Source organism: Propithecus coquereli, unplaced genomic scaffold (genome assembly GCF_000956105.1).
Source record: "Propithecus coquereli isolate 6110/MARCELLA unplaced genomic scaffold, Pcoq_1.0 Scaffold518, whole genome shotgun sequence".
Taxonomy (NCBI): Eukaryota; Metazoa; Chordata; class Mammalia; order Primates; family Indriidae; genus Propithecus; species Propithecus coquereli.
In genome coordinates, this window is record NW_012151041.1 from 1,037,107 (window position 1) to 1,054,650 (window position 17,544).

The following is a 17,544-nucleotide window of genomic DNA, read 5'->3' on the forward strand; positions in this document are numbered from 1 at the left end:
CATCTCTAGGAGCTGCGGGGCATCCTCCTGGGCCAGCCTTTGTTCTCTGTCTTCTTCGGGCTCTGTCCGACCCGCTGTTGTGCTTTTGTCCAAGGCCCAGCCTCCTGGGGTCTCCCTCAGGCCCAGCCACCTCTGCATGGTTTGATTCAAGTGAACCCCAACCCCCACCCCACTAACCACTCTTCCTGTTCTGGAATGGGCCAAGTCGGGGACATGCATGTGGCATGCTTCTTTAAATTTTCTTCAAAGGATTTCTCTACCCTTCATCTTCCACACACAGAGCAGGGGCTTAAGAAAGCTGGGCCAATGTCCACAGGACCCCTGCGACACCAGGACATGTAAATCCTGGCCTAAGGTCAGTGTTAGGGGGTCCTGAGGGCAGTGGGAAAGCTGTCTAGAATGTTCTCTTCTCGCCTGGAACAGCTGTTCTCTCACCCTGGGCAGGTGAGCACAGTGTTTATGGTCTGGACCAAGCCAAGGTGCTCCCCTAGCCCAGCAAGTCCTGAGTATGCAGAAGAGTAAGAGAAAAGCTTCCTCCTCCTTTCTTCCTGTGTTCTTGATGCCCAGACTGTGCGTCCTCTAGGAATTTCTTCTCTTAGTTCACTTGCTAAAGTGACACAGATTGCGGCCTCTCGCATCTGCAGAGAAGGTCGTGGTCCCCAGACGCTCCACTGCCCAGGGGAGTTTGAGAACAGCTGACACAGACAGTCTGGCCAGGACGGTCTTCATTTCCTCTCCCAGAACCATCAGGAGCAGAATCTTAAGCTTTGTGGAATTCAGACCTAAGTCCTCTGCGAATGTGTTTCTCCTGTAGCCTGCAGGGTGGGAAGGAGAGGGTTAGAGGCCTGTGTGCCTGCTGCGTGCGCTTGGAGAGTCAGCAGAGGCAGAAGTCACCCCGCGGAGGTCCTCAGCTTTCACACGGCTTCTGTGGGAGATCGGTGACTGCGACGGATGACTCTGCTTTGGGATTCTTTTTTCCCTACTAATGTTCTTTCCTATTTTCGTCACTCTTTGAAAGACTTTTATGTACTTTTATGCCTGTTTCTCAGCAGGAAGGTGAGATACTTGATCTTTCAAGTGTCCAGCCTTGTCCGGGGCAGCCACACCCAGCACCTGCACTGTCGCCCCCGTCCTGGAGATCTCCAGCGAGTGCCGTCTGTGCCCCATTGGCGCTGGCCCACAGGGCTCCAGAGTTGTTTGTTAGGTTGTTTCTTGGTTTGGTTTTACTTCCAGAAAGGATTCTGGGTGGCTTAAAGTAAAAGGACAGATGTAGTGAGACCAAAATGCCATTAACATGAAATCACAAAGGAAGAGAGGAGGAAACTATGAGAGAAAATTATATCAAAACCAAAAAAGGAATATTATATGAGAAAAGCTATCAAAGCTTAGCTCCGAGCTTCCTGATAGCCAAGGCATAGAGGCAACCATGACCGGCTATGCAGTTCCCACTGTCTGGTGGGAGAAGGGAAATTAGTTTATCGGGGAGGCAAAGATATTCCTGGGTCTTGCTCCAAGAAGAATTTGTTACAAGGGTCCGGGGATCCTGCACCATATATCCCACAGGCCATTAAAATGTCCTGATAACCAGGCCTGCTGCAGCACCTGACACTTGGTAGGTGCCCAAAACCTACCCATGAAGTCAACGGGGGAACAGCCAGATGAGGCAGTGGTGATTCTGACATCACCACCTGTTTGCTACTAAGGGCCTGAGCACTGGCCGGCAGCAGATCCTCGTGGTAGCTCCCTGAAGTCCCATTTTGAAAGCGCCTGATGCTAAATGTGAAGAGACTGATTGGATTTTCTTTAAAAAAAAAATAGCATGTATTATTACAAGATTCATTCTCAAAATTATTTTTAAAGGATTAGAAGTAAAAGAATGAGCCGGGCGCAGTGGCACACACCTGTAGTCCCAGCTACTTGGGAGGCTGAGGCAGGAAGATCACTTGAGCTTAGGAGTTCAAGACCAGCCTGGGCAACATAGCAAGACCTGTCTCTTAAAAAAAAGAGAAATGCTAAAATCACGAATATATGGAAAGCAGAAGTGATAATACTAATATCAGATAAGGTGGAAGTTAAGGTTAAAAGAAATTAATAGAATTAATAGTATAAAGAGGGGACACTAATTCATGATGAAGGCATAAATTTAATTAAGCAGTTTTAGCATTCAAAAACTGAAGTGCATTAAGCAACATGGCAATGCCAGACACCTTGATAAACTACAAGTATGATAGGTGATTTGAATGTGACTCTCGAATAAGACATATGGATCAAAAAATAACCAAAAAGTACATAAAGTAATTGAATAGTGCAAACAGCAAACTTTAATAGGTATATGAAAAAAATTTGTGTCTTTCGAATCAGTTTTTCACATGTTCATAAAATGTTTATAAAAGTATTTATATGGCCGGGCGCGGTGGCTCACGCCTGTAATCCTACCTCTCTAGGAGGCTGAGGCAGGCGGATCGTTTGAGCTCAGGAGTTCGAGACCAGACTGAGCAAGAGTGAGACCCCGTCTCTACTAAAAACAGAAAGAAATTGGCCAAACAACTAAAAATAGAAAAAAAAAAAATTAGCTGGGCATGGTGGCGCGTGCCTGTAGTCCCAGCTACCTGGGAGGCTGAGGCAGGAGGATCACTTGAGCCCAGGAGTTTGAGGTTGCTGTCAGCTAGGATGATGCCACGGCACTCTAGCCCAGGCAAGAGAGTGAGACTCTGTCTCAGAAAAAAAAAAGTGTTTATATGACTACAGAGAACTGTAACAAATCAGAGAAGTCTGTTATTTCCAAATGGCGATGCTGGGAAGGACACACCTGTTAGCATTAGACAGCTCTGAGTTCAAGTCCCTGCTCTGTCTTTAGGGAAATTACCTAAATTTTCTGAGTCTCTATTTTCTAGTCTTTAAAAAAATGATTCTTACCTCCTGAGGTTACTTTGAGGGAAAATAGCATTATGATTGTGAAATCTTTTTGTAGGCTCCATAGCATGGTTCCCGCATGAGCAATTGTTTAAAAATCAAGTCCCTACTGCCTCTCACTTTCACAGACGTGGCTGCTGAGTGAGATGGCACATTCCAGTGTGCGCTTTTGCAAGAAAAGGCTGGTGGCAGCCACAGTCTCAGTTCCTGTTAGCAGTCCCAGTATAATTTTTGGAACATAAAATACATGGGTTCGAATTTTTACAGTCCCATGTATTTGTTGTGTGATTTGGGGCAATCTTGACTTCTCTGAGCCACATCTGTAAACTGGTGACAATGCTGCCCACCTCCCAGAGTTGCCAGCACACACTGAGTGCCGTGCAGATGGAGAGGTAAACGATTTGTTGCTTTGAAAATCTCTGGTGCCTCCATCAGGAACTATAGGGGAGTCAGCCAGGAATAACCCAGGTGGTGCTGCCTTTGTGTGTCCCCTGGACTCTTGGCTGTCCTGCCAGCCCACACACCAAGGCAGTAACACAAGAGCCCTGCACCTGAGAGGTTCTGTATAGCCCACCTCCACTCTGCACTTGGAAGATGGGGGTGGACTCCACTTCCCCTGCTCTGGACCTATCCGATGTTCCCCTGCCTTCACTTGGAAGATGGCTCATCTCCCTCCTGGAGTCTCTGTCTTGTCTCAGAGCCTGAACATCAGGGGAAGCTGATTTTGCTGCTAGGAAGTGAGTTAACAACGGTCCAAAGGGAAGGAGGTGGCCTGAGAGTTTTCGAGGCCTGTGACGCAGGCCCGCGGCGCTAGGGGGCAGCATTTCTCTTCCCATCAGACGGGCCAGGCAGCAGGACGGTGGCACACAAGGGGGTTCCTTGGCCAGGACAGGTGCACCTGGGGGTGCTAGTCTGAGACTGAGAAAATGTCTCAAAAATTATTCTTGGAAACTCCTAAAAGTTCTTTTGTGAAGTGGCAGAGGCAAGAGGCCATGGAGAGGACCCCAGCTCAGGGTCCAGGGCCAGGATCGGCATGAGGCGAGTGAGGCACTAACCAAAAGACACAGCCATCAAGACATTTTAACACAGTATTGTTAGAAATCCAAAGTAATGCAAGAAATTCCATGATGAGCAAAATATAAACAATTTAAAGACCAGTTCCAACCCTCGGGCTTCGTGCTCACCCCACTCATGAGCCTGGGCCCAGCCTGGTGAGTCCAGCTCTGGGACAGCAGGAAGGTCTGGCTTCTCTCTGAGCCTCAGTTTCCCTGTTCAGATGAAGGGCTTTGGAGTCAGAGCTCTCTGAGGTCTCCTTGTGCTCCTGCACTCTCTGGACTGTCACGGGCGCCTCACTTACCGCCTACTGCAGTGCTGTGCTGAGACTGTCCCCGGTAGCAGACCCACCAGGTTAAGCATACAATGCCCTTTCAGCTGTAGAACTCTCTCCGTGGAACTTTAATCCCTGTACCCAATTTCAGAAGCACTGGCCAGGAGCCCTGATTCCATTTCAGACCCCATACCAGGTGCTGGGGATCCCGGTCCTGGGCATGAATAAGGCATTTTCTTCAAGGGGCTCCGTCCACTGTGGGCAGCTGCTGCAGCACCGCAACAGCGTGGCTTGTGGTGCAAACACCAGGTGCCAGAAAGGGGCAGAGGATGAACAGGAGAAGGACTGGCTATCTGCTGCAGCAGCTCGATGCTTTACAGCATGGGACCCTGCACAGAAGTTTGCAGGGTGTGTGGAAGATGTTTTTGGGTGGGCAGAAGGAAAAGAGAACTCCAGGCGTTGAGGGTCGCAATGCACTGAAGTGGCTCCTGAATGCCATGGGCATCTGAGACAGGTGGCAGGACCCTTAGCTTCACAGCCCTGAGAGTGTCACCCCATGAGTGTCATTGTCAGAGGCCAGCCACTCTGTAGGGTGTGCTTACAACACACACGGCTTTGCGCCAGGGCTTTACAGACACCTGGCTGCTTTAATGCTCAAAACAGTCACACACAGAGCTGCTGTTAGTGTCATGGTTTCTGGGGAGGTGGGACCCCCCGCCTTGTCATGGGGTGGATGGGCTCTGACTCACACACACAGCTGTGTGCACCAGTGCAGCTCTGGGAATAGAGTAGAAGTTCCACGAGACAGTGTCTAGTCCAGGAAACCGTGGCTCATGCTTTCTCCCCAGGCATCTTGCAGGGGACAGAGGGCCCAGCGTGGAGCCTGGGACTCCCCGAGCGCCTGGGGATAGCAGGTTCTAGGAGCTGCACTCAGGAGCCCACCATGTGAGGAGCAGAAGCCCCACAGATCACGAACCCGGGTCCACAGAGCGCCATGCCTCTCGCAGCATGAGCAGAGGGAACAGTACTGAGCCAGCGCGGTGGTCCACATCAGCTGCAGAGCGGGGGACCCAGGCACCTGGGAGCGGCTGTCAGAGGGGGTCGGAATTGACCAGACAGGCAAGGTCAGCAGAGGCCTCCCGCAGCAGGTGTCCAATGAGCAAACCCACTGAGCATGACAGCCATGGTCCCACAGGTGCAGCATCCTGATGTCCCCTTCCAGAGCCACCGTCGTCCCTCTGTCACCTAGGCCCCACTGCTGTGCTGCAGCTGACACGCTCCTCCCCAGGCTGTGCGAGGACCAAGGCCATGAGGAGGGGTTGTATCCTGGCCCCTGCCCGCCCACCCTTGTGCCACCTGCCTCTTGCCGCCCACTCTCTCTTTCTCTTCCAGAATGCCAACCTGGCCCCGTGTGGAGCAGACCCGGATGCCAGCTGGGGCATGCGAGGTACACGGCCCGGGGACCCTGTGGGTCTCTGGCGGGGGCAGGGGTTGCTAACAAATTTCCACAAGTCTCATTCTGAAGACACCCCGGCAGGGGCCTGCTGGTGGAAGGTGCCAGGCGCGGTGGGCAGGGGCACTGTCGGGGGAGGGCATGCTCATTTCCCCCCGTCTGCCAGGCAAAAATCAGTTTCCTTCCACTCCAGCACTCCAGGATGTTCTCCCTCCTGGCTGGTGTGGCACTCCACGTCACTTGGGGAAACCGAGTCACAGTCAAAAGGCTTCCAGTCTGAGTGGAAGGGGAGTCGGGTCAGACCCTACCTCCACCCTTGCTGGTCATGCAGCTTCAAACTGGGAGGGCTGCTGGGAGGTTGGTGTTACCAGAGTGGCCAGCCAGTCACGTGCCAGTGTCTGGCAGGAGGCAGGGCTCACCCCCTGGTCACTCCTGAGAGTGACAGGGGAGCTTGGCTCTCGTGGACTGGTTTGCACGTGGGTGACAGTGTCTGGGCGCTGTGGCTCACTCCCTCTAAGTGGCTTTCCAAGTCGCTGGGCCTCGGAGTTGGCACATCTGGAACTACACATGGCATGTGGGGAAACTCAGGGACTGGCCCCTACTCGGGATCTCCCTTCTGAGAGGGCTGGAGGCCCAGGTCGTGGAGACCTGCTTCCCATGGGTTGTGTGCGCATGGAGGCCCTACTCTCCATACTATTTTATTTTTTCAGTAAGATGCTTTTAGTCTGGACGTAGAACATTTTAAAAGCAAGGGTGCAAAGCTCAGTCGTTTAAAAAGGAGGAAGGAAAGAGTTAAGAGGGTAAGACAGTGAGAGACGGAGTGTCAGACCACAGAGGGATGTCAGTCTCCACAACACCCCACAGGTTTCCCAAGAATGCCCGTTGCGCAGGTGGGAAACTGAGGCTGAGGAGCACAGGGCGCTGTCAGCTTCCAGTCTGGCCTCCAGCCCGGCCACACCCTGCTCTGGGTTTCCTGCTGAGGCCCCCAGAGCCCACCTCCTGCAGCCAAGATTAGAGCCCAGTGCCGGCTGCTCAGGGATGGGCCTGGCCAGCAACTGCAGGGTGGGGACACAGGGGCCCCCAGGGTGGGACTGCGTCCACCTCGAGAAGAGTTATTGCACTTTCTAAACAGCCCGTGGTCTCCGCTCTCTCTCTTACAGAATACAAGGTAAGAGGGGCCGCGCTCTCACACTGACCTCTCCATGCCGCGCCACACCTGCCCAGGTTAAAGTTCCTTTCTGTTGTGCTTTCCCTGTGAAATGTGTGTGTCAGATGGAACGCAAGTATGTATTCCCAGGTGGCCTCTGCTCAGCTCTTTGGTGCCAGTGCACACTTGCTCCGTGAGATGACTCTGTGGTTTCCTCCCCGACAGATCTATCCTTACGACTCGCTCATCGTAACAAACCGAATCCGTGTGAAACTGCCCAAAGATGTGGACCGGACGAGACTGGAGGTAGGAACTGGCCCTGGGGGTCTCCACAGATGCCTTTTCCACACCGTCAGAGTCACCACCCGAGGGCCACGTGGGGACCGAGTTGCTTCACAGGCCACAGCAATGATGGCTTCGCAAGGGGGCACTTGGATGGGGCGGGGAGGCCTTTGTAACAGTGACTTGCTCCACGGAGTCGTCTCCGCTGAGCGCCGGAGCTGGGAAACCTGCTCCAGCTCCCGGATGGCCACAGCCTCCTGGGTTCTTCCCACTTGACCACGTTGTCACCTGTCTGGAATGATCTGAGGATCCGCGGAAAGCAAGTGTGTGTTTAAAAGTCCAAACAGGAGGTCAGCACAGAGTAGGTGTTGGGATAACATTTGCTGACTAAAACGACTAGCTCTGCTGAGTACCTACTGTGCCCAAAGTGCCACGCGTGACACTGTTTAATGCTCACAGCCATCCTAGAGTCAGCAATGTCCAGCCCGTGCGATTTCCTCTCCTGAGCCCTTTCATGGGTGTGTCCCTGCCTTTTAATGACTCTTTTGCTGAGGGAAAGAGGTCTCAAGGCTCCTGAAGGGCAGGGCCGTCCGGCCCCATCTGTGCCCCAAGGCTGGGGCGTGTGTGAGGCCCCTGGTGCACAGGGCCAGCTGCCTGACCCTGCCTGACCTGCCTGAGTGGGCAGGGCTCAGCCTGCTGCCAGGAGAGGAAGCAGGAGGGCTGGACTCGGCAGAGCCCCAGGGCTTGGGGCTCTCCAGGAGGGGGTCTGGGGAGGCATTCCAGGCCAAGGGAAGCCCTGTCAAATGCTTGGGGGTGCTGGGCGGAAGGGCGCCCCAGTGGCGTTGAGCAGGCACCAACTTTCCTGCACTCGCCGGCTGTGCACTCTCACGCCTCAGTTTCTGCACCGTTGAGATCAGGATGTTGGTGTCCATTTGAGTGGGTCGCTGTGCGGGGAGATGTCAAGAGGTTTTGCGAAGCCCTTTGCCCAGGGCCTGGAAAACAACACTCCCTTAGTGCAGGGTAGTGGCGAGGAGGAAGGGGACAGGGATGCTGGTGTGGCTGCAGCACTGGGGAGGAGGTGTATCCACTTTGACCCTCTTTGTTGTGAATGACAGGAACCTGGCCCAAAGTGACTTATTGGCTCTCATGACTGAAGGTCCCCTTCAGGTGTGGCTTGATCAAGGGCTAAATGATGTGTCCAGCACACAGTTTCTTTCCTTCCTTCTCTTGACCGTTCCTCCTCTGCACCACTCCAGTGATAGCTAGACTTCTGCCTCACCTCTCTCAGGCTCTACGTCTGCAGGGCAGAGACCCGTATCTCTCTCTCTCTCTCTCCGTCTCTCTCTCTCTCTCTCTCTCTCTCTCTCTCTCTCTCTCTCTCTCGTCCTCTGGGTGGGTCATATGACTACCCCTGAATCCCCCAGACTGACCCAGGGGATGTTGTGCCCTAGCTGGCCAGCGTCAGCCCTATGCCCAGGCCTATGCCTGGAGCTACCTGAGCTGGGCAGTGGCTGCTAGAGGAAGCTCCAAGACCTGGTACCTAAAGATGGGGAAGAGGATGCTGGGCAACAGGCAGCAAATGTCCACTGGCAGGGAGGGGCAGGTGAGACTGGGGGGAGGGGGTGACAGCACAGCAAGCTCTGGACCACCCGGCCGGTCAGTGCTGTGGACCCACGGCGTGTACTGAGCACCCCACATGTGGGGCCATTTGCTAGTGCAACATTTGTTTGAATTTTACCCTACAGAAGAGGAAAGTTCTAATGTGTTGGGATGTGTGTGGCCATCCGTGGGAGAGGCCGGGCCACAGGGGTCGGCTGGGAAGCTGGTGTGTGCGTCGGGGTAGGGGTGGGGGGAGCCCCCGGTGCTAGGTGTGCAGATCAGACTGGAATGTGTGCTGAGTGAGGGCACAGAGGAGGCCCCGAATCCAGCAGGGCCTCTGTCTCCTCCTGAAGCCTGGGTCCTCGACTGCCTCTGCCAGGGGTCACGTATGACTGGCCCCGGCAGCCAGGGAAGGCGCCCACGCTGGCTTTTTGTGCGTGTAACTCCGGCACCCTAACTGCCTGCAGGGGAAGTGTTCTTCAGCGCCTGTGGCAGTTGGGTCCTTGTTAATTGTGGTTCAAGTCCAGTGTAAACACCACTGTAGTAAAACCGGTGCTTCGGGCTTCTGGGTCAGAACTGCCTGGAGGTATTTGCTGTATTTGCCAGGTGCCTTTGTTCCTTGCAGGGTGTGTCCCCTGCGGGTGCTGGAGTTGATTGCTGTCACCAAGAGGGGTGAGCTCAGACTAGGTGCCCAGCAGGTCCTGGCACGGCAGTGGCCTTGGGACCAGGAGCCTGTTGGAACTCACCTACAGCCCTCTTGGGACTGGGGTGTGCTTTACATCCGCGGTGCCCACCCGCTGGCCTCCACCGCGCACCACCGCCGAGCTCCACACCACCCCCACCCCTGGTCTGCAGAAAAATGGTCTTCCATGAAACCAGTCCCTGGTGCCAAAAAGTTGGGGACTTTAAACGACTTCTTTTTTACCTTTTTTTTTCTTGCTACAATACAGAATGAAAGTTTCAAAATACCAAGGGGTTAACATATGTAAATGTATCCTTTTCAAAACTCTCTGACACCTGGGTAATGGGTTTAATCATTCAAATCTCCAAGAACACACCCAAGGGTGGGACACTAGTTCCTCCTCAAGCTGAGCCAAGCAGAGGGACTGGAAATGTTGGCACTGTGGGCCACATCCCTCCGGGTTGGCCCAGCCTAGGGATGCCAGCCAGAGGGCTCAGGGGGCCATCTCCCAGCAGGAAAGGGAGGGACCCCTGATGCTTTTATTTCAGGGGAATGAGCTTTATCTTTAATATAAAAACAATTCATAACTATTGTAAAAGTCCAGAAAAATACAAAGAAGAACCTAAAAATCTTGTGGAATGCCCCCACCCAGTCCTAACTGCTAACTGTGGTGGACATGCTTCTGGAACTCTCTTTTTTGCACATGCACTTGGAGATAAGCAAATCCTATTTTGGATGAATAGGCTTATGCTGTAGATGCAGTATGACGTCCTGTTTTTTGCTTGCGAATTTGACGTGGACATTTTCCGCCGTTAGTGTGGATCTGCCCCACCTTTTGAATGGCCAGGGGGTGGGCCGCTGGGAACGCGTTTCCTGTGTGGGAGGGTCCCAAGGGCCCGGCTGTGGAATGACAGGCCTCACTTTAACTCACAGCCATTGGCTGGAGCCCAGTCTCAAAGCTCCCGTGGAGGCGGCTGGGAAGTGCAGCCAGGACGAGGAGCAGAGGGTGTGGGTGGACCTCAGCGGAGTCCATCCCTCCGTCGGGCCGGCCCTGGAAGGAGTAGTGTGGCCAGTGGTCAGTGTGTGGCAGCAGTCCCTACCCCCACGGTGCTCAGCTGAGTCGCCATTCATTCAGTGACCATGCGCCAGCGCCTAGAGGTGTCTGGTGAGCCAAAACGGCCTGAGCTCTGCCCTCTGGACGCTCAGTGTGACACAGGAGACAGAGGCCATCCACTAATGACCCAAACGAGTACACGTACTTACACACCGACACCAGGCCTCTGAGGGGGAAGAACATGGGCCTGTGAGCATTTAAAATGTGTAAAAGTTAACTGGGCGAAATAAGTGTGCGCACACGTGCGTGTGCATGTGTGTGTTTTGTGAGTGAGGTGAGAGATGGCAGGCAGAAAGAGAATTCTAGGAAGAGCAAACTGCATGTGCAAAGGCCCTGGGGCAGGAGGGATCCTTGGCTGTCTAAGGAAGTGTAGGACTACTGAGGTGTCTAGACCTGAGCAGGGGAAGGTGAGGACGGGCCAGGCCCTGTAGGGCCCTGGGCCATGTTAAGCAGTTTGGCTTTTAGCCTAAGAGCAATGGCATTTAATTTGGGGACCATGTTATCAGGTGTGCAGTTTGAAAAAACCCTGTGGCTACATTGTGACGCTCAGATTGGCTGTGTATATGGGGAGACTGTTTAGGAGCCATTTGGGTGGTAGGGGTAAGAAGTGATGGCATCTTGGACATGGGTGGTGGCATTGCTGCGGGTGAGACTTCTTTGGGAAGTCAAGGGGCATGACTCAGTGATGGACGTGCATGGCAGTGAGCAGGGAGGAGCATTCCAGCTGCGACTTCAGGCTGCCTGGGAGGGGTGGTGGGTGGAGTGGCAGTCCCTCCACAGCAGGATGTGCCCGGACACCATTGCCACTCTGGCCTCTGAGGCATGGCCGAGGGGACTCAGGCTGCTCAGCCTGGCAGCAGGGGAAGGTACCATGGAGGTGCCTGGTAGCACATAGTAGGTGCTCAGTCAATGTGGGTGACTTATGAAGGAGTATGGAGGAGCCTCGATCATCCTCTCTGGTTCTGGAAGGGCCGTCACGTGGAAGAGGAGCAGAAGAGTTGTGAGATGCCAGGGGGCACAGCAAGGATCCGCGGACATAGCCCCTGAGCAGCAGAGCTGAGATTCAAGGTGTCACTCGGAGCCACTACGCTATGCTGTCTTGCTGGGTAATTACAGCACCGAAATGACTTTCTGACCCTCCTAGGTGCCCCCAGGGCCCCAGTGCACACATACAGCATTTCGCTCCTTAGGCCAGAAAGCGTGTCAGCCAGCGCTCTCCAGAGAAGCAGAACAATTAGAGACAGACAGACACACACAGATATATGTTAAGAAATTTATTTTATGAACTTGGCCTGCGCAAGTGTGTGGGCTGCAATTCTGACATTCGTAGGATCGGCCAGCAAGCTGGAGACTCAGGCGGGAGTTGCCGCCTTGAGGCAGTTTCTTCTGGGGGAAACCTGTTTTTACTCTCACGGCCTTCAATGGATTGGATGAGACCCAGCCACGTTATCGAGGGTAATCTTTACTTAAAGTCAACTGCCTGTCGACAGTGACTATGTCTACAAAATGCATTCACGGCAATTCCTGGACTATGTCCAACCGGACAGTTGGGCCCAAGCAAGTTGACGCTTAAAACGTAACCGTCACAGGCAGCAAAGTGAGGGGGTAGGAAAGGGGCCTCTTGTCCAGCCCCTGTGTCCAGGTGAGCCCCTTGAGGTCAGTTGCTGCTGGGTCACACCTCGAGGCCTTCCTGCGTGCTCAGCAGGCCGGGGCTGCGAGGAGGCTGTGGGCTCTTGAGCGGCCTCTTCCACACCCTGCGGCTAAGCACACACCCCAGTGTGCTCCGGCAGGAAGAGCCTGCGTTGTTGGAATGCACCTGAAAAGCAAGGCCCTGCAGTTAAAGAATATCTCCTTTGTTTAAACCCACCGGACCGGTCTGAGGAGAACCGTGCACCCTGATAGACTGATGGGTTTAGGAGCCACGTGGGTGTGCCTGAGGGCTGGGTTTGCACCAGAGTCCAGGCTCCGTGGCCTCCCTGGCTGAGACGCTCTGGAGAAACCCAAGCGGACCTGTGCGGCTGAGAGGAAGCGCTGGAGTCCGGAGCAGCCGGAGAGTGCGGGCCGGAGGCCAGCTGGGGCAGGGCCTCACAGGCCAGGCCAGGGCCAGGGAGGGCACGGGCAGTGCAGGAGGGGGTCCTGGGGGCAGATGTAGATTCACAGATACAAACAGACAAGGCAGACTGACCTTGCCTTCAGTAAGGGTGGGAGGGTGCGGCAAGCAGACTGAACGGTGCCCACCCTGCTTGTAGCTGAGAGCCAGAGGAGGTCTGGCCGGGTCACAGTGCCCCTCTCCTGGAGGGTGCCAGTCACCATTCACAGCAACTTCAGAAACCACCTGTGAGCTCCTGCCCACACGAGCCCATGGCCATCGCCAGCAGCGCCAGGGCCGCCAGCACCCACACCCTCACCCTGCTGCCCTTCCCTGCCCTGCCGTCCTTCCTGCTCAGCCACCAGCTCCAAGTCATCCCTTGGGAGGCTCCCACCGTTTGGCACACGCACGGCTGTGCTCCTCCCCCCTGCAGCATGCAGTGCATGGCTGCCCGCCGTCCACTCTCTGTGCCCCTCTCCTCCTCCTCCATTGTGGTGACCAGCAAAGACCCAACCCTGGTGAGACCCAGCGGACCACTGGCTTGCCCGTCTTCCTCCCTTTAGACACACGGTCACGGGTAGCAAGGGCACCGGGCACTGCCGGGATCCTGCCGTGCCACCTCACTAGGGACCTTCCTGCCACCCCCTCTGCCACCTCTGTGCCCCTCCCCTGCCTCAGACCCCATCGTGGGGAGGGGCCTCCACAGCAGAAGGCAGGGCCATGTGGCAGGGAGCCCACCGGTACCGGTGCAGGGTCTGGACTCTCCTCACACTTCAGCGCTGTCCTTTCTCTTGTTCGCTCCACACCTGCTAAGCGCCCCCAGCCCACCCACACGAGAGGCGGTGTCGGAGCGAGGTCTGGCCTGTCGCGGGCCCTCAGCCAACATTCACTGGGGAGCAGTGGGAACAATCTCCCTGCATGGCTCCTTTGATCTCACCCGTCTGGATTGTAACTCAGAAGGTGGTACTCGGGGCCTGCAGGTGCAGGGCTGCAGACGCACATGACCCAGCCAGCGTCTTAAATGTGTCGAGAGACACAGTCTGGAGTGGCGACTCTAAGCCTCTGTGGACTGGGCTGTGGATTTCTCAGCACACCAAGAACCCCCAACTCAGCACCGCGCAAATGGTTAATTTCTGGCAAGCACCAGGGTTCTTTTCCCGATAGCAGCAGGCAGCTGAGGGCCCCTTCCTGGCAGAGACTTGCTGGATACGCTGTGACTGCGAGTGTGTGAGTGTGAGTGTGAGTGTGTGTGTGAGAGAGTGTTAGTGTGAGAGTGTGTGCAAGAGTGTAAGTGTGTGTGTGTGATTGTGTGAGTGCAAGAGTGTGCGTATGTGTGTATGTGGGTGTGTGTGAGTACATGTGAGTGTGAGTATATGTGTGTATGTGAGTACACATGTGAGTATATGTGTGAGTGTATGTGTGTGTATGTGTGAGTGTGAGTATATGTGTATGTATCAGTGTGTGTATGAGTATATGTCAGTGTGTGAGTATATGTGTATGTATAAGTGTGTGTGGGTACATGTCAGTGAGAGTGTGAGTATATGTCAGTGTGTGTGAGTGTATGTCAGTGTGTGTGTGCTAGTGTGAATGTGTCAGTGAATGTGTGTGAGTGTGGGTATATGGTGTGTGTGTGAGAGAGCATACCTGTGCGTGTGCTTGAGTGTGGGTATATGTGTCAGTGTGTGTGAGTGCGTCAGTGTGTGTGAGTATATGTGTCAGTGTGTCAGTGTGTGTCAGTGAGTGTGTATCTGTGTCACTGTGTGTCAGTGTGAGCATATGTCAGTGTGTGTGAGTGTGTCAGTGTGCGAGTGTATATGTCAGTGTGTGTGAGCGTATGTGTGAGTGTATGTGTCAGTGTGTGTGAGTGTATGTGTCAGTGAGCATGTGAGTATATGTGTCAGTGTGTGTGTGAGTATATGTGTCTGTGTGTCAGTGTGTGTGTCAGTGTGTGTGAGCATGTATGAGTGTGTCAGTGTATGTGTCAGTATTGTGTGAGAGTGTCAGTGAACGTGAGTATATCTGTCAATGAATGTGTGTGAGCATATGTGTCAGTATGTGTGTAAGTGTGGGTATGTGTGTGAGTATATGTATCAGTGTGTGTGTGTATATGTGTGATGTGCATGAGTGTGTGTGTGTGTGTATGTGTCAGTGTGTGTGAGCATGTGTCAGTATGTGTGTGCGTGTGTGTGAGTATATGTGTCAGTATGTGTGTGAGCGTGTCAGTGTGTGAGTATATGTGTCAGAGTGTGTGTGTCAGTGTGTGTGAGCATATGTGTCAGTATGTGTGAGTGTGGGTATATGTGGGTGTGAGTGTGCCTGAGTGTGTGTGAGTGTGAGTATATGTGTGAGTGTGTGTGAGCGTATGTGTGTGTGAGCATGTGTCAATATGTGTGTGAATGTATGTGTCAGTGACTGTGTGTGTGTGAGTATATGTGTCAGCGAGTGTGTGTGTGAGAGTGGGTATATGTGTGTGTGTGAGCGTATATGTGTGTGTGAGCATGTGTCAATATGTGCGTGGGTATGTGTGTGTGTGAATGTATGTGTCAGTGACTGTGTGTGAGTGTATGTGTCAGCGAGTGTGTGTGTGAGTGTGTGTGTTTGACTCCTTGCCCAGATTCAGTTAGGACATGGCCTTGTGCGGATTCTTGAGTGTCCTCCTCCAGATCAGCACAACAACTGATTCTAGAGCCCAGCGCGTGCTGCGTAGACTTGGTGACGTTTGTGAAATACACGCGCGGCAGTGGCCGACGGGTGACGTGTGTAGAAACTGGGAGCTGCGGGTTCTGGCCCCAGCTCTGCTCCTGGGTACTGTGTGTCCCTAGCGAGGCCGCTTTCCTCTGAGCTTGGCTCCTTTACTGCAAAAGGGGTGTCGAGGACCACAGGAGGCCCGGCACACAGAGGGACCACCCATCCTCACCCCAGTCCGTCCCAGCCGCAGAGGACTGGCCCAGCAGGGCACCTTGCAGAGTTGCTAACTGCCCCCTCTCTGTTTATCCTTTTGTTTGAAGAGACACCTGTCGCCGGAGGAATTCCAGGATGTGTTTGGGATGAGCATGGACGAGTTCGACCGCCTGGCGCTCTGGAAGAGGAACGACCTCAAGAAGAAAGCCCTGCTGTTTTGACGGTCGCCAGCCTGCTTCGCTGCGCGTGGGGAGACTGGAGAGAGGGACCCCCGCGAGAACCATGCGAACACCCCCCGCCCCCCCACTGCGCCTTGCTCAGGCTACTCTGTGTCGACGGGGCTGGCAGTGGGCGCCTGAGGGGGCTGGGCCGGGGCCTCCGGGTGGGAGGGGCCCCTGGCAGGTGCAGCCCCTGTTTCTGCCACTGACCCTCCTGCCCGTAGTCTAGGGCCAAGACGGCTAGCTTCGCGCCACCCTCCCCGCTGTGGCCTGGCGTCGGGGATGCCACTGAGTCGCTGTCACAGGGGATCAGATGGAAGATGCCAACAGCCCAGATCCCCAGCGTCCTCGAGGTGCCCCGGCCCCTCGCGTAGGCATGTGGGGTACAGAGGTGGCCAGGACGTGAGCTGTGATGACGGACACTGACACCACCTTGGGGAGCATATGGCTCCTCAGGGCGGGGCAGGCTGGCCTCGCAGGCACACTCACTGGCCAGCGCAGGGAAAGGGCTGCCAGCATCCCGGGCAGTGCCAAGCCTCTGTGACGGGTCTCTTTTTAGGGACAAACATCAACCTGACCGGGCACCTCCCGCCGGCACCACCTCCGTGCACTGCGTTCTTCCAAACCATCCCCTAGATGCCTACGTGATAACTTTAAAGTAACACAGAAGTTTTTATTTTATTAAAAAGTATAGCCTACCTAAACGTAAGACGACATATATAAAGAGTTTAATTTCACGGTCCCCTGGCGGGGAGCGCCTCCAGCCTTACTCACCACTGCTCAGATCTGTGTGGTTTCTGTCACTTCTCAGTGTGTTCCTCATAGACAGGACTCCTTGTCTGTTTTCTTTTTTGTTGTTTTTTTCTTTTTCACATGTCACATAGGTGTAGCCTTAAAGACAGACCCCTCTCCATACTGCTGTTTGTAAATACGTGTGAAGTATAGCTGCCACTGTTTTCCTTGCTGTTATTTTTCCAAGTCTTGGAGAGAAAACATCCTCCTCCGATGGCCAAAGCCCCGGAATAAAGGACTTCCACGTACCCAGCCTAGCCCCCGACGTAGCTTGTGCTGTAGCGTCTTTGTGCCGTAGCCAGTGGTGTCTCACCTTGCCCACCTGAAACACAAACCTGCACACGTCCCAGGAGCAGCTGGGACATCCCAGGAGCTCTTGTGCATGTCCCTGAGACAGACACCCACACGCTCTTGGGGACAGAGAGGAGGAGATTTGCCCTCTTCTAATCTTTGAAGCCAGCAGAGCACCCCGTGGCAGAAGGCAGGTGGGCTCCGCAGGTGAAAGGCGTGCGCGTCTGCAGCCAGGCGCGGGGTAAGGTCTGGTGCCTGCTGTTGCCAGATGCTGATGTTGCTCACTGAGAGGTGGGTGAGACACCAAAGTCTGTTCCCCAGTCCTCGGTGGGTGTTGCCTCTGTGTGTCCTGGCTGTCCCCACACGCAAGTGTGAGTCGGACTTGCTCAGCTTCCTCAGAGCCTGTAACACGCCAAGTCTCATCTTGCACTCTGCTCGGCTTGTCACCCTGCCGGCTTGGCCACGAGGGGGGATCTTTAGCACCCGATTCGCTTCCCGCCGTTTAGCAGTCAGCCTGAGCAACTGGAAACCCCGTTTTCTCATTAGTGCGGCGTCATGTCTGATGTCAGGAAGCCTGGAAAAATAAAAGGCAGCGTATCATGACCTGCCAGAGCACAAAGCCACTTGTCATGAACGCGTGTGATTTCTGCAGGCACGGGGTGCTGCACTCAGTGCTTGGGGAGAGCGTCTGTGTGCTCGGGGTGGGCGAGGCCACAGGGGGACCCGCAGGACGGCC

At 54.5% G+C, this 17,544-nt stretch overlaps 1 protein-coding gene across 2 annotated transcripts in view; it reads left to right on the forward strand.

The window, feature by feature from the left end:
* Window positions 1–15,847, forward strand: part of ABLIM2 (actin binding LIM protein family, member 2) — a 108,838-nt gene extending 92,991 nt beyond the window's left edge. Inside the window, exons 15-18 of one of the 2 annotated variants that reach the window (XM_012656746.1) lie at window positions 5,633–5,687; window positions 6,854–6,861; window positions 7,066–7,146; window positions 15,615–15,847. In XM_012656746.1, coding sequence (XP_012512200.1) covers window positions 5,633–5,687; window positions 6,854–6,861; window positions 7,066–7,146; window positions 15,615–15,728 — 258 coding nt within the window. In that variant the 3' untranslated portion in view covers window positions 15,729–15,847. The remainder of the gene's footprint in view (window positions 1–5,632; window positions 5,688–6,853; window positions 6,862–7,065; window positions 7,147–15,614) is intronic. The other variant, XM_012656747.1, reaches the window with a different exon arrangement.
* The last annotated feature ends 1,697 nt before the right edge of the window (window positions 15,848–17,544 follow it).